General features: G+C 33.2%; 1 protein-coding gene across 1 annotated transcript in view; it reads left to right on the top strand.

Annotated features, from left to right (window-relative positions):
* Positions 1 to 221: 221 nt before the first annotated feature.
* Positions 222 to 16,372, top strand: part of LOC117339259 (ionotropic receptor 25a-like) — a 31,927-nt gene continuing 15,776 nt past the window's right edge. Inside the window, exons 1-5 of the mRNA XM_033900741.1 lie at positions 222 to 488; positions 10,336 to 10,473; positions 11,825 to 12,088; positions 13,094 to 13,269; positions 14,393 to 14,446. Of these exons, the coding sequence (XP_033756632.1) occupies positions 389 to 488; positions 10,336 to 10,473; positions 11,825 to 12,088; positions 13,094 to 13,269; positions 14,393 to 14,446 (732 nt within the window). The 5' untranslated portion in view covers positions 222 to 388. The remainder of the gene's footprint in view (positions 489 to 10,335; positions 10,474 to 11,824; positions 12,089 to 13,093; positions 13,270 to 14,392; positions 14,447 to 16,372) is intronic.

Genomic DNA, 16,372 nt, shown 5'->3' with positions numbered 1-16,372 from the left:
CTGTTTAACACAAAGACCGTGTCAATTAAAGATAAAACACTGATTATCTAGCCCAATCCTACAATTACTGATGGTCATTATTTCTAACGAAGAGAAGCCAATTATGATTATCGATATATTCTCTGCTTGGCGTTACTTTATCCATACACGACAGCAGGTAAACATTGTAGGGCTCGGGAGGCTGCAGCAACCGTGTTGAGGCTGTTTTACCTGGCTCCTACCTGGCGATGACATCAGATACGTCACTCAGATCAATACGGTTGTGGTCCAGGTGTTCCGAGTACGGGATGGAAATGGTGATTACACCAGCGGATAGATGTTTACGGGTTAAAGCCTTAATAAACACTTAATGGAACGAGGATTTTATCTCTTGAGTACTCGATAAAATATGAAGATGTTTGTTCTGATGGACTCAGCATCCCTACCCGGAATAATGCTGCTTCTGTTGCAGATAGCGACAAGTATCTCTCCGACCTCGGCCCAGATCGGTAAGCTATATGTTTGTTTTCATGAACTACGGCTTCACATGGCTCTGTTTGTCGCTCGCTTATATAATTATCTTAAATCAAGGGTTTTAACTGGTTACAGGTGAGATGAGAAGGTTTCGTAACAAAAATGAATGAATCTATGAATTATTGTCAATATGGTTCATATCAATTTAATTACAGAGCGGAATGTATCTTAAACGTGACCCCAGACGTGTTATTAAGTTGTTCTGTGGCTTCCGGTTGTCAGTCCTCTTTGAGTTTGTCGTTGTAATGAATAGAGGTTTCTAGGCGATCTATTCTCGACGAAACTGTATTGTTATATGTAGATATGGGTATTGTTATATATAGATATGGGTATTGTTATATGTAGATATGGGTATTGTTATATATAGATATGGGTATTGTTATATATAGATATGGGTATTGTTATATATAGATATGGGTATTGTTATATATAGATATGGGTATTGTTATATATAGATATGGGTATTGTTATATATAGATATAGGTATTGTTATATGTAGATATGGGTATTGTTATATGTAGATATCGGTATTGTTATATATAGATATGGGTATTGTTATATATAGATATGGGTATTGTTATATATAGATATGGGTATTGTTATATATAGATATGGGTATTGTTATATATGGGTATTGTTATATATAGATATGGGTATTGTTATATGTAGATATGGGTATTGTTATATATAGATATGGGTATTGTTATATAAAGATATGGGTATTGTTATATATAGATATGGGTACTGTTATATATAGATATGGGTATTGTTATATATATATATGGGTATTGTTATATATACATAGGGGTATTGTTATATGTAGATATGGGTATTGTTATATGTAGATATGGGTATTGTTATATAAGGATATGGGTATTGTTATATAGATATGGGTATTGTTATATGTAGATATGGGTATTGTTATATATATATATGGGTATTGTTATATATAGATATGGGTATTGTTATATATAGATATGGGTATTGTTATATATAGATATGGGTATTGATATATGTAGATATGGGTATTGTTATATATAGATATGGGTATTGTTATATATACATATGGGTATTGTTATATGTAGATATGGGTTTTGTTATATAATAGATATGGGTATTGTTATATATACATATGGGTATTGTTATATGTAGATATGGGTATTGTTATATAAGGATATGGGTATTGTTATATAGATATGGGTATTGTTATATGTAGATATGGGTATTGTTATATATATATATGGGTATTGTTATATATAGATATGGGTATTGTTATATATAGATATGGGTATTGTTATATATAGATATGGGTATTGATATATGTAGATATGGGTATTGTTATATATAGATATGGGTATTGTTATATATAGATATGGGTATTGTTATATATAGATATGGGTATTGTTATATATAGATATGGGTATTGTTATATATAGATATGGGTATTGTTATATATAGATATGGGTATTGTTATATATAGATATGGGAATTGTTATATATAGATATGGGTATTGTTATATATAGATATGGGTATTGTTATATATAGATATGTGTATTGTTATATATAGATATGGGTATTGTTATATATAGATATGGGTATTGTTATATGTAGATATGGGTATTGTTATATATAGATATGGGTATTGTTATATATAGATATGGGTATTGTTATATATAGATATGGGTATTGTTATATGTATATATGGGTATTGTTATATGTATATATGGGTATTGTTATATGTAGATATGGGTATTGTTATATATAGATATGGGTATTGTTAGATATAGATATGGGTATTGTTATATATGGGTATTGTTATATGTAGATATGGGTATTGTTATATATAGATATGGGTATTGTTATATATATATATGGGTATTGTTATATGTAGATATGGGTATTGTTATATGTAGATATGGGTATTGTTATATGTAGATATGGGTATTGTTATATATGGGTATTGTTATATATGGGTATTGTTATATGTAGATATTGGTATTGTGTTATATAGATATGGGTATTGTTATATATAGATATGGGTATTGTTATATATGGGTATTGTTATATGTAGATATGGGTATTGTTATATATAGATATGGGTATTGTTATATATATATATGGGTATTGTTATATGTAGATATGGGTATTGTTATATGTAGATATGGGTATTGTTATATGTAGATATGGGTATTATTTTATATAGATATGGGTATTGTTATATATAGATATGGGTATTGTTATATGTAGATATGGGTATTGTTATATATAGATATGGGTATTGTTATATATAGATATGGGTATTGTTATATATAGATATGGGTATTGTTATATATAGATATGGGTATTATATATATATGGGTATTGTTATATGTAGATATGGGTATTGTTATATATAGATATGGGTATTGTTATATGTATATATGGGTATTGTTATATATAGATATGGGTATTGTGATATATAGATATGGGTATTGTTATATATAGATATGGGTATTTATATATATATATGTGTATTGTTATATGTAGATATGGGTATTGTGATATATAGATATGGGTATTGTTATATATAGATATGGGTATTTTTATATATAGATATGGGTATTGTTATATATAGATATGGGTATTGTTATATACAGATATGGGTATTGTTATATATAGATATGGGTATTGTTATATGTAGATATGGGTATTGTTATATGTAGATATGGGTATTGTTATATATAGATATAGTTATTGTTATATATAGATATAGGTATTGTTATATATAGATATGGGTATTGTTATATGTAGATATGGGTATTGTTATATGTAGATATGGGTATTGTTATATATAGATATAGGTATTGTTATATATAGATATAGGTATTGTTATATATAGATATGGGTATTGTTATATATAGATATGGGTATTGTTATATATAGATATGGGTATTGTTATATATATATATGGGTATTGTTATATGCCAAGAAGACCTTTACACCTTGTTCTCCCATTGTTCGCATGATAATCATTATTCAATCTCATTGATCCAGTTTTTCAATTTCCATTAACGAAAATTTTGATTAATAAGCTGAAAAAACACGTCCATTATATTTTCCGATAGTTAACCTCTTTTGTCGTGCACTTTTCCCCCTGAGTAATAAACATCAAACATTGTTCCGAACATCCATTCCCAGAAACGCCCGAGTTCAATATAGACAGTCTTAATAATTGAAACGTGATCGACTTGTTGACATTTCTTGTTTATTCAGAAAAAATTTCCTTATCACATCGAACTATTGGGGTTTGATGGGAGATACGATTTTTTTCTATTTACAATTATCACAAAAATACTTCACAAATATTAATAAAAGTCATTATATTTATTGACTAAACATTTTGTCAATAACATGTCGAATAAATAAATATCACATGACTATACCGTAGTATGTCCTAATGTAGACTATACCGTAGTGTGTCCTAATGTTGACTATACCGTAGTATATCCTAATGTTCACTATACCGTAGTATATCCTAATGTTCACTATACCGTAGTATATCCTAATGTTCACTATACCGTTGTATATCCTAATATTGACTATACCGTAGTATGTCCTAATGTTAACTATACCGTAGTATGTCCTAATGTTAACTATACCGTAGTATGTCCTAATATTGACTATACCGTAGTATGTCCTAATGTTGACTATACCGTAGTATGTCCTAATATTGACTATACCGTAGTATGTCCTAATGTTGACTATACCGTAGTATATCCTTATGTTAACTATACCGTAGTATATCCTAATGTAGACTATACCGTAGTATGTCCTAATGTGGACTATACCGTAATATGTCCTAATGTAATGTTAACTATACCGTAGTATGTCCTAATGTTGACTATACCGTAGTATGTCCTAATGTTAACTATACCGTAGTATGTCCTACTGTTGACTATACCGTAGTATGTCCTAATGTTAACTATACCTAGTATGTCCTAATGTTGACTATACCGTAGTATATCCTAATGTTGACTATACCGTAGTATGTCCTAATGTTGACTATACCGTAGTATGTCCTAATGTAATGTTGACTATACCGTAGTATATCCTAATGTTGACTATATCGTAGTATGTCCTAATGTAGACTATACCGTAGTATGTCCTAATGTTAACTATACCTAGTATGTCCTAATGTTGACTATACCGTAGTATATCCTAATGTAGACTATACCGTAGTATGTCCTAATGTTGACTATACCGTAGTATGTCCTAATGTTAACTATACCGTAGTATGTCCTAATGTTGACTATACCGTAGTATATCCTTATGTTAACTATACCGTAGTATATCCTAATGTTGACTATACCGTAGTATGTCCTAATGTGGACTATACCGTAATATGTCCTAATGTAATGTTAACTATACCGTAGTATGTCCTAATGTTGACTATATCGTAGTATGTCCTAATGTTGATTATATCGTAGTGTGTCCTAATGTTAACTTTACCGTAGTATGTCCTAATGTAGACTATACCGTAATATGTCCTAATGTTGACTATACCGTAGTATGTCCTAATGTTGACTATACCGTAGTATATCCTAATGTTGACAATACCGTAGTATGTCCTGATGTTGACTATACCGTAGTATATCCTAATGTTGACTATACCGTAGTGTGTCCTAATGTTAACTATACCGTAGTATGTCCTAATGTAATGTTAACTATACCGTAGTATGTCCTAATGTTGACTATACCGTAGTATGTCCTAATGTTGACTATACCGTAGTATGTCCTAATGTAGACTATACCGTAATATGTCCTAATGTAATGTTAACTATACCGTAGTATGTCCTAATGTTGACTATACCGTAGTATGTCCTAATGTTAACTATACCGTAGTATGTCCTACTGTTGACTATACCGTAGTATGTCCTAATGTTGACTATACCGTAGTATGTCCTAATGTTAACTATACCGTAGTATGTCCTACTGTTGACTATACCGTAGTATGTCCTAATGTTAACTATACCGTAGTATGTCCTAATGTTAACTATACCGTAGTATGTCCTAATGTTGACTATACCGTAGTATGTCCTAATGTTGACTATACCGTAGTATGTCGTAATGTTGACTATACCGTAGTATGTCCTAATGTAGACTATACCGTAGTATGTCCTAATGTTGACTATACCGTAGTATGTCCTAATGTTGACTATACCGTAGTATGTCCTAATGTTGACTATACCGTAATATATCCTAATGTATACTATACCGTAGTATTTCCTAATGTTGACTATACCGTAGTATGTCCTAATGTTGACTATACCGTAGTATGTCCTAATGTTAACTATACCGTAGTATGTCCTACTGTTGACTATACCGTAGTATGTCCTAATGTAGACTATACCGTAGTATGTCCTAATGTTGACTATACCGTAGTATGTCCTAATGTTAACTATACTGTAGTATGTCCTAATGTTAACTATACCGTAGTATGTCCTAATGTTGACTATACCGTAGTATGTCCTAATGTTGACTAAACCGTAGTATGTCCTAATGTTGACAATACCGTAGTATGTCCTAATATTGACTATACCGTAGTATGTCCTAATATTGACTATACCGTAGTATATCCTAATGTTGACAATACCGTAGTGTGTCCTAATGTTAACTATACCGTAGTATGTCCTAATGTTAACTATACCGTAGTATATCCTAATGTTGACTATACCGTAGTATGTCCTAATGTAGACTATACCGTAGTATGTCCTAATGTTGACCATACCGTAGTATGTCCTAATGTTGACAATACCGTAGTATGTCCTAATGTTGACTATACCGTAGTTTGTCCTAATGTTGACTATACCGTAGTATGTCCTAATGTTGACTATACCGTAGTATGTCCTAATGTAATGAAGACTATACCGTAGTATGTCCTAATGTTGACTATACCGTAGTATGTCCTAATGTTGACCATACCGTAGTATGTCCTAATGTTGACTATACCGTAGTATGTCCTAATGTTGACTATACCGTAGTATGTCCTAATGTTGACTATACCGTAATATATCCTAATGTATACTATACCGTAGTATTTCCTAATGTTGACTATACCGTAGTATGTCCTAATGTTGACTATACCGTAGTATGTCCTAATGTTAACTATACCGTAGTATGTCCTAATGTTGACTATACCGTAGTATGTCCTAATGTTGACTAAACCGTAGTATGTCCTAATGTTGACAATACCGTAGTATGTCCTAATATTGACTATACCGTAGTATGTCCTAATATTGACTATACCGTAGTATATCCTAATGTTGACAATACCGTAGTGTGTCCTAATGTTAACTATACCGTAGTATGTCCTAATGTTAACTATACCGTAGTTTATCCTAATGTTGACTATACCGTAGTATGTCCTAATGTAGACTATACCGTAGTATGTCCTAATGTTGACCATACCGTAGTATGTCCTAATGTTGACAATACCGTAGTATGTCCTAATGTTGACTATACCGTAGTTTGTCCTAATGTTGACTATACCGTAGTATGTCCTAATGTTGACTATACCGTAGTATGTCCTAATGTAATGAAGACTATACCGTAGTATGTCCTAATGTTGACTATACCGTAGTATATCCTAATGTTGACTATACCGTAGTATGTCCTAATGTTGACTATACCGTAGTATGTCCTAATGTTTACTATACCATAGTATGTCCTAATGTTGACTATACCGTAGTATGTCCTAATGTTAACTATACCTAGTATGTCCTAATGTTGACTTTACCGTAGTATGTCCTAATGTTGACTATACCGTAGTATGTCCTAATGTTAACTATACCGTAGTATGTCCTAATGTTGACTATACCGTAGTATGTCCTAATGTTAACTATACCTAGTATGTCCTAATGTTGACTATACCGTAGTATGTCCTAATGTTGACTATACCGTAGTATGTCCTAATGTTGACTATACCGTAGTATATCCTAATGTTGACTATACCGTAGTATGTCCTAATGTTAACTATACTGTAGTATGTCTTAATGTAGACTATACCGTAGTGTGTCCTAATGTTGACTATACCGTAGTATGTCCTAATGTTGACTATACCGTAGTATATCCTAATGTTGACTATACCGTAGTATATCCTAATGTTGACTATACCGTAGTATGTCCTAATGTTGACTATACCGTAGTATGTCCTAATGTTGACTATACCGTAGTGTGTCCTAATGTTGACTATACCGTAGTATGTCCTAATGTTAACTATACCGTAGTATGTCCTAATGTTAACTATACCGTAGTATGTCCTAATGTTGACTATACCGTAGTATGTCCTAATGTAGACTATACCGTAGTATGTCCTAATGTTAACTATACCGTAGTATGTCCTAATGTTGACTATACCGTAGTATGTCCTAATATTGACTATACCGTAGTATGTCCTAATGTTGACTATACCGTAGTATGTCCTAATGTTGACTATACCGTAGTATGTCCTAATGTTGACTATACCGTAGTATATCCTAATGTTGACTATACCGTAGTATGTCCTAATGTTGACTATGTCGTAGTATGTCCTAATGTTGACTATACCGTAGTATGTCCTAATGTTGACTATACCGTAGTATGTCCTAATGTTGACTATACCGTAGTGTATCCTAATGTTAACTATACCGTAGTACGTCCTAATGTTGACTATACCGTAGTTACCCTATGCGGGGTTAATACAGAGTAGACACCCAGTTTAATTAAACACCTATATTTACCTGAATGACAGTAGGTTCGGTTGGTGAACCACACAGCTGGTTCTGTACTGTAAATCAACATTCACTGCCAATCCTCTGTTTGATTTGCCGTGGCCGACTGCTATAATTCATGAAAAGTTCCCTTGCGACGTAACAAAAATCACTCAAAGTAAACAAAACACTTACATCAATGGTTCTAGGCTAAAATATTACCCAACCTGGTAACACAGAAAAGTAAGAGTAGGTCAAATTAACAGACGACTTCTGACAAATCTATCTTATAACAAGTCTATGTTATCAAAAAATGTCAAATTTATAATTCATAGCTTGCCTTTCTATATGAATATGTTGGTTGTATTGTAAGTTGTATATTGATGTTAAGTGGTTTATATAGAACCACATACATTGTGTTTTATTTTTATTAGATATAAAAGCATATCATTTCCATTATTAACAAAATAGAACCTAAGAATCCCTAAGAATTATATTTGACATTGTGACATCAGAAATGAAAATGCGTTATAAAACATCTACTTTCTATTTCTAAATATAGTAACATGGTTGATATCACCAATTACATGCACGTCATTTTGACGTAACAAATGACGTTGCAGCGGAAATGCTATTTTATATAGTAATATTTTGCGTGTCGACACAGTTATATAATTTGTTTACCATTTCACTTCGACAAAATTGATTTCTCGGTTGAATCCGCTATTTGCAATACAAGCACAACATGAAATAAGAAAAGCATGTCTGCCAATTAAGTCTGATGTACCCGGTTATCGATTGTTTGATAACGAACGTTTTAATGCCGGTCTCGTTTGATGTCTTGATGGTTGAGATTTTATCCATTTCGTTATATATATACGGTCGGCCAGCTAGTTTGTTCTGGTCCTCCGTAATGGATCAGGCATAAACGAGGACATTACGAGCAGCAATCAGACATTGGATTAGATATAAAAGATCAACAATGAAAAATAATCACTTGGATTCGTTATTTTCAATCATAGACGTTGTTTGGTTTTCCCATTAATCAGGCCATTTCCTCGACAGACATAAACCGTCCTCAGATGATTCGTTTCGGTTTGTTTGTTTGTTTTACAAAAAATACCAACATTAAAGCTAAAAACTTAAATTAAAAAGAGAGGTAAACACGAACGGAATATACATGGTGTCCCTAGAAGACGTATAAGGCAAATAAGACCAGGGGTTCCATGAGGGCAAGCGTCTCTACTTCATTGAAAACACGTGTAAATCTAGGTCAGATAGGGGTTACGTCACATCGTCAAATGAGAGACTATGATGGTGATAACGGAACCACCAGGTATATCAACAAACATCACACACGTCTGACTTAAGGAAATAGACAATTTCCCTCTGAAATCATGATGTCATTCAAATAATTGCCCGTGGTCTTTATCAGGCATGATCTCTCGAAAATCTGTGTTTTATCTTAATTTATCAGTATTCGCCATCTGTCACAAAAATCAACATACCCCCGGTAATTAGAACAACTCCTTGAATACCGAATCAATTGGGATATGTGGATTTTATGGGTAAGGATTCTAAAATGTCCCAATACCTAACTGGTGATTCTGGTCGATACAGACAAGATAGAAGATATTTATGTGACTCAATGTGGATTTCCACTCAAGTTATTTCAACTTCATCATGTTTAAGGTCAGGTCGTCTTTTTGTGAAAATATTGTTTTTTGTTGTTGTTTTTTGTTGTTGTTTTTTGTTTTGTTTTTGTTTTGTTTTTTGTTGTTTTTGTTGTTGTTTTTTGTGTTTTTTTGTTTTGTTTTTTGTTTTGTTTTTTTATATTTTTTTTTGTGGTAAATCAAATCATTAAAGGAAGTATGAATGTTGTAACGATTGGGAAATGTGAATCCAATAGGTAAGAGAAGTATGGATGAGTAACAATTGGGAAATGTGAAACCATAGGTAAGGGAAGTAGGATGTTGTAAAGATGGGGAAATGTGAACATCTTAGGTAAGGGAAGAATGGATATTTAACAGTTGGGAAATGTGAACCAAGAACAATGGCGTGTTGTTACATGGTTTATTTAATGTCTAATTGTAGTGGCTGTCATTGACAAAGAGAAAGACAACCCAGTAGTGAATTCTATACTGAATTCACGGATCCCCCTGGAGAACCCCACCTATGACGTCACTGTGATCCCAGCCGATAATAACAACTCCATAGACACACTGGACCAAGGTGAGCCGTAGGACGCATCATCATTTTATAAATTAATGAGTTTCCAATCATGTCATTGTCAATAAATCAATTATATGTCCAACATGACAACGCTGATACTACGATTTAATCATAAATCTATGTTAATGATGGATTAAATTTAATTACAATATTTTAATTATTCGGGCCTTAATTAAAGTTATATATAGCTTTTGGGTTAAAACCACGGTTTTGGTCTCAGTTGTGTTCATTTAGGTCCATTTATGTCTAGGAGGTTTGCCACGTCTCTTAATATCAAGTTTTAAGTTATGTATGGACAATGATACCGATTTATAATGTAAACACATATTAAATGGTCCTTAAAAGTTACGTATTTACTATCCAAACAGTGGCGCGAGAAATTATAAATTTAGAGAATGGTCTGGGAGAGTTGTAAACTTTATTTATTTTAAAACAATTGCGAAATAAATTATATCATTAACTTATATTAATCATGCTTGTTGGCCCGGATGGAAGTGCGCGGAGGGGTCTTACTTTGGCAGGAATCCAGAGTACCCGGGGAAAACCCACGTGGTCGGGCCGGTGACCCCATACCTTTTCACGTCCGATCGGGGAATCGAACCCCGGCCGCCTAGGTGAAAGGCAGGTGTGTTATCAATGTGATACCCGACCACTAAGATTGCTACTGTATCTATTATTGTGACACTGTTAAATAAATATGATATTTTCGGGAGGGGAGAGGTCAAATTCACAGTATACGCATGTCTTTTTATCCGCTTTCATGTAAAACGATTCCAAGTGTCACTATTCTCAGAAATACATCGTACAGTCAGCTATAGTCAGAAATTGCATTTCCCCCGCCTTTCGAACTTTATCTTTAAAATCAGAAACTATAAATTGGTAATTATTTTTCAGCGATTTTATTCTATGTGTAAATCTAGACTTTGTTTATTCCCCAACATTTACGAATTCGGTTATATCGATTTATATTAATCACTCATGTTGGCCCGGATGAAAGTGCCCGACGGATCTTACTGTGGGAGGAAACCGGAGTACCCGGAGAAAAACCACGTGGTCGGACCCAATATTTTTTCCCGTCCGATCGGGAAATCTTACCCCGGCCGCCTAGGTGAAAGACAAGTGTGTTGCCACTGTGCCACCCGACCATACACATGGCTCTGTGTGTAAACATATATCCTCAGTGAAAAATAGAACCTTTTGAATATTTAATAGGCATAACAAGAAGATGCATTAGAGCGTTTCACCATTAATTTGTATTTGACAGAATTACATTTTCTGGATGAGTTAAAGCCAGTCTATGCCTGTTTTCAATAACAATTTATCATGTCGAAATATCTTTTATATTTCACAGTTTGTAAGGTTATGAATACTGGCGGGATCGCCATGATGGATGCTACTGCTCCGGCCGTCGGTCCTCTCATTCGCTCATTTGCTCGGACACTCGGCATGGCCTACGTCACATTGGTTGACCAATCAACGCTACTTCCGGTGGATTTCCATCCAGAGCTCCATCTGGCGGTAGAACCTCCCGGGTCCACCATGTTCCATATCATACCAGACATCGTCAAGCACGAAAATCTCACGAAAGTCGCCATTTTGTATGACGAATCTTTCGGTAATCATAAAATTATCTACATATTTTAAAGTACACAAAAATCTACATAATAGAGAATATGTGCTTTAGTTCTCTATTGTGTGTCTAGTCACTGGATAAATATAAAAACCAGCTTCATATCAACACTATAATCTAGTGTTTTTAGGTGTCAAATCCTTCCGTAATTTTAAAATCATGTATATAAGTATATATTTGGCGCCATTTATGAATAATGGTGTTATTGCACCGACTTATCTAGTTTTTTTATATAGTCTTTGACCTATTTTATTTCTTTTCTTCTGTAGTCGCCTATCTATCAACACTTTACGCAATATGATCCCCTAAGGAGTCATAGAAGAACGAAACAGCAGTAATTCATTTTTATCCCAACTGTATTTGACTCTGAATTTGTATGGAAATATTATTCAATCCTGCAAATGCATAACATACATGATAAAGTATGTGTGTTATGACTAGCCATTCTGTAAGACGAATCCGTTATTTATTTTAAAAACGATACATTTACTAAATGCATAATTTACTTCACGTAGGATGCGCCAGCCTGGTGACACGTCACAGCTGGTTAGATTCAATTTCGTCTATAGATAACACACTGCATTTCAACTACTTAAATATTCAGGCCGATGTACATCAGGGAACGCGAACACGATATATTATATGTAATATCTGAATGGGGTATGTGTTTTCCTCACAACTAGTATACTGTTAACATACAAGTGTAAATATCAGCTCTGTGCATAAGGTAAATTAATTATATTCAATATAGATTATTGAATGTACAGGGCGTATCACATTTCATACAGTTTGTTGTAGGGGTTGGGTAACTATTAATTCTATATATGGTCTCTGACTGCAGTAATGCAAACATCAAGTTTCACTGTGAATGATTAATTTCGTTCCGTTCGATATCGACATTCCCCATAGGAGAGTTAGACGTTTATTGATTTTAATCTGTGCTATATATTATTAAATGACACCAATATATCTATATATCTACATCCACAGACCTACACGTGATGCCGAAAAGGATTTTGACGGGAGTACCCACTCAACATTTGTATCAAGAGATTTCCAGCGACGAAGACGCACTGTTTTCCCAGTTAAAGCGTCTAAAAGACCTTGAAATCAAAGTCTTCTTTGTGCTTAGTGATTCAACCACGATCACAGCACTGCTTGGCACGGTAATGGACATATGCATATGTTTACAAGCATTTTTGTTAACTTGAAATGAGCCATCGCTCAAAAATGCTATCTGATAACGTTATTGGATGGCATGTTGTCTGCTGATCGAACATTAAAAAAGTAAAATAAAGCACTTAAAAAATCGAATAAAGAGGGGAAATAACAACTGATGGTGGGCTTTTAGTTAATAATTTCTCCCGTTTTGTGGTGAATCCATTCTCTAGAATAACAAAGACTTTACTTTCTTTTTTATTCATTTCCCATAAGGCAGCGGGGCACAGACCGCCATACTACATTGTATGTTAATAACGATTTTCCTTTGCTTGTACAATATTTGTCAAGGAGTTCTCCAGTGTCACAATGTAATAATTTATTGACATTATAGCATCGGTAATGGATTGAACTTATACATATAGAGATATACACCTTCACTAATTCGCATCAAAAGTTTGTTTAAGAGAGAGCATGTGTGTTTGATTTTAAACATATTTTATTGCCAATTTAATTGTGACAAATAATTAGGCACAAGTTTTTTTTTCAACTGATGGACGCCCTCTCCCAACATACAAGTATATTACATGAAATCATTGAAATAACATCATTGGAATAAACATAAAGTAGATATATAGATTATTTTACATAGACACAGGCTCGCAAGTAAGAGTACAAGAATTCATTTCAAAAGATATTGCTGAATTTGATGTAGTTTTGCACAACTCTTTTTCAAATGCAATTCGAGGGAGGAATTGAGAAGAGCTCGATACTTACAATCCATACATATGCTGTATTTCCCTATGGTTACCAACCAATGAAAGACGTCGTTACATCGCTGACATGGTAGAATATTCATGAACTTAAGAGTGTTATCTCTAGGTCATTATAGACTGGTGCAGAACAACAGCGGTTGTATATAAATACATTGCAGTAAAAACAATGAAATTGGCTTATAATGCATTTTTCCCTTTCAGTTTTGGTTATTTGGCTAGATAACACTTTCTATCAATTTAAAAAAAAAAATCAATACATATTTAATCATGTTTCATGTTCGGTCTTTTCGTTAATTGTTTTGATTTTTGAAATGACGCATATTGGAATTTCAAATTTTGGCGGTTTATGTTGCAGGTCCATTCCCTGAATATGTTCGAGGAAAAGTATAACTGGTTCATCCTCAGCAAGGTATGACGTCACACCCATGTAATTATATATATATTGTGCTTGTAACCACTTTAAAACAATGTCTTATGAAAAGTTTTCTTTTCTGCTTAATCTTTGTATATTATTTTATTTTCTTTAATCAATGGAATTGCAATGCAAAGTCTTAAACACTGCTAATTGCAGAATACCATGAGAAAGATTGATGGTTTACATCCTAACTTCATTTGATTTTTGATTTTTTTTTTTTTTTTTTTTTTTTTGCGATAGAAGCCAGACTTGTTTGATACTTTTGTAATGACTAGTCGTTTATTTGTCACCATTCTAGATCCCATTTTGAGCATTAAACCTGACCCATATTTGACTTAGCCTTGAACAGTCGATAATGAAGCAGAAGACGCTAACTCTGTCGGACCACCTGGTCTTGTTCTTGATGTTGGTAGCGTATGAAAGTTATGACGTGGATAAGTTTCTGGTTTATTGGGCATGTACTCTAAACTATCGACGTTTAAACGTTCGATTGTATATTATACTAGTGACATATGCAAATATATAACATGGGTGGATAAACTAGACTACATGCCAAGTATGTGATAAGTAGCATTATGTTGTCATAAAACACTTGTTTGATCTTAGTAGAGTATGATATGCTACTACTAGCATTACATTACCTCTGACACCACGTTTTTACGGGAGATAAAAGTAGTACATGTCGTATATCTGAAGTGCTTATCGAACTGATAAGTTATGGTATATTTCATCAGTAGAAACAAAAGTTTATTTTATTTTATTTTATTTTTTTTTTTTTTTTTTATTATTATTTTTTTTTTTTTTTGCTCTTGTTTTGTTTTGATTTTTGTTGTTGTTTTTTTTTTGTTTTTTTTTCAATTTTGTGCTTAGAACAAGAATTTAGACAGTTATAAAAGCTGGCCGATGATTATCATGGTCACTAAGTACTTAACACTGACAGTCTCTGAACCCGAATAACGTATTATGACTAGTAGCTAGGGCGACAGTGTAACACCGTGTATGAATCAATGAACAGCATTCACAACCGTGGTCTGAGCATACTATTGAAATCAATCAAAACACCCGTGTAGTAGAGCACGATCTGAAATTAACACGAAGCGTCAGAGTACGTTCATTATCGACATTTAAAGTGAACCCCGGCGAACGATTGGTAAAATAAGAAATCGGGTAGGGTGTGTGTGTGTGTTTGGATGTGTTTGTTTGGACAAGGTTGGGCTATATGTTGTAAATCACTACGGTGTTAACGCCAACCAGATAGAATCAATGACGTCACACAATGGCCGCTCAGTGTGGCTGGGTCTATATATACATGTATATATATACCTGATGACACGGTAACGTGGTTTATAATTTTCCAGACTAAATCTAAATTATTTAAAATAGTGGTACCGTTTCAGAATCCATTATTCGGCTTGAACTGTATTTATTACTAATTCATATTTAAAAATGCAACGTGTTTTGTAAATCATGTATGCTTTAAAACAAACAAGATCGAACAATTCCGAAATTGATTTTAAAAGGTTATTAATCCCTTCAACATGTATAGGTTATTGACAGGTTTTTTTTCTCTCTTTTTTTTTTTCTTTTCTTTTTTTTTTCTTTTTTTCTTTTTTGTGGGTTTTTGGTTTTTTCCCCCCTGATGAATTTCCATATGTTTAGTCCTGTACATCGTGATGAGACACAGCAAGACAAAATAGCTGTACAACTTAGCTTAATCTAGTAATAATGTTTAAATATGGGTTTCATTTTTGTCTGTAAAATATCGATTTTCTCATCAATAGGACAGGTTTATCAACAATGTCAATCATTCTCAAAACCAGCCGTTTCATTTGTTTGAAATGTTCATCGATATTTTAATTTACAATCAAGTTTGAAGTATTTAGTAATATTTGCAATATAAAAATCAATATGTGTGTAGTT

Source organism: Pecten maximus, chromosome 12 (genome assembly GCF_902652985.1).
Source record: "Pecten maximus chromosome 12, xPecMax1.1, whole genome shotgun sequence".
In the NCBI taxonomy this organism is placed as follows: domain Eukaryota; kingdom Metazoa; phylum Mollusca; class Bivalvia; order Pectinida; family Pectinidae; genus Pecten; species Pecten maximus.
This window is presented reverse-complemented; position numbering and strand designations above follow the sequence as displayed.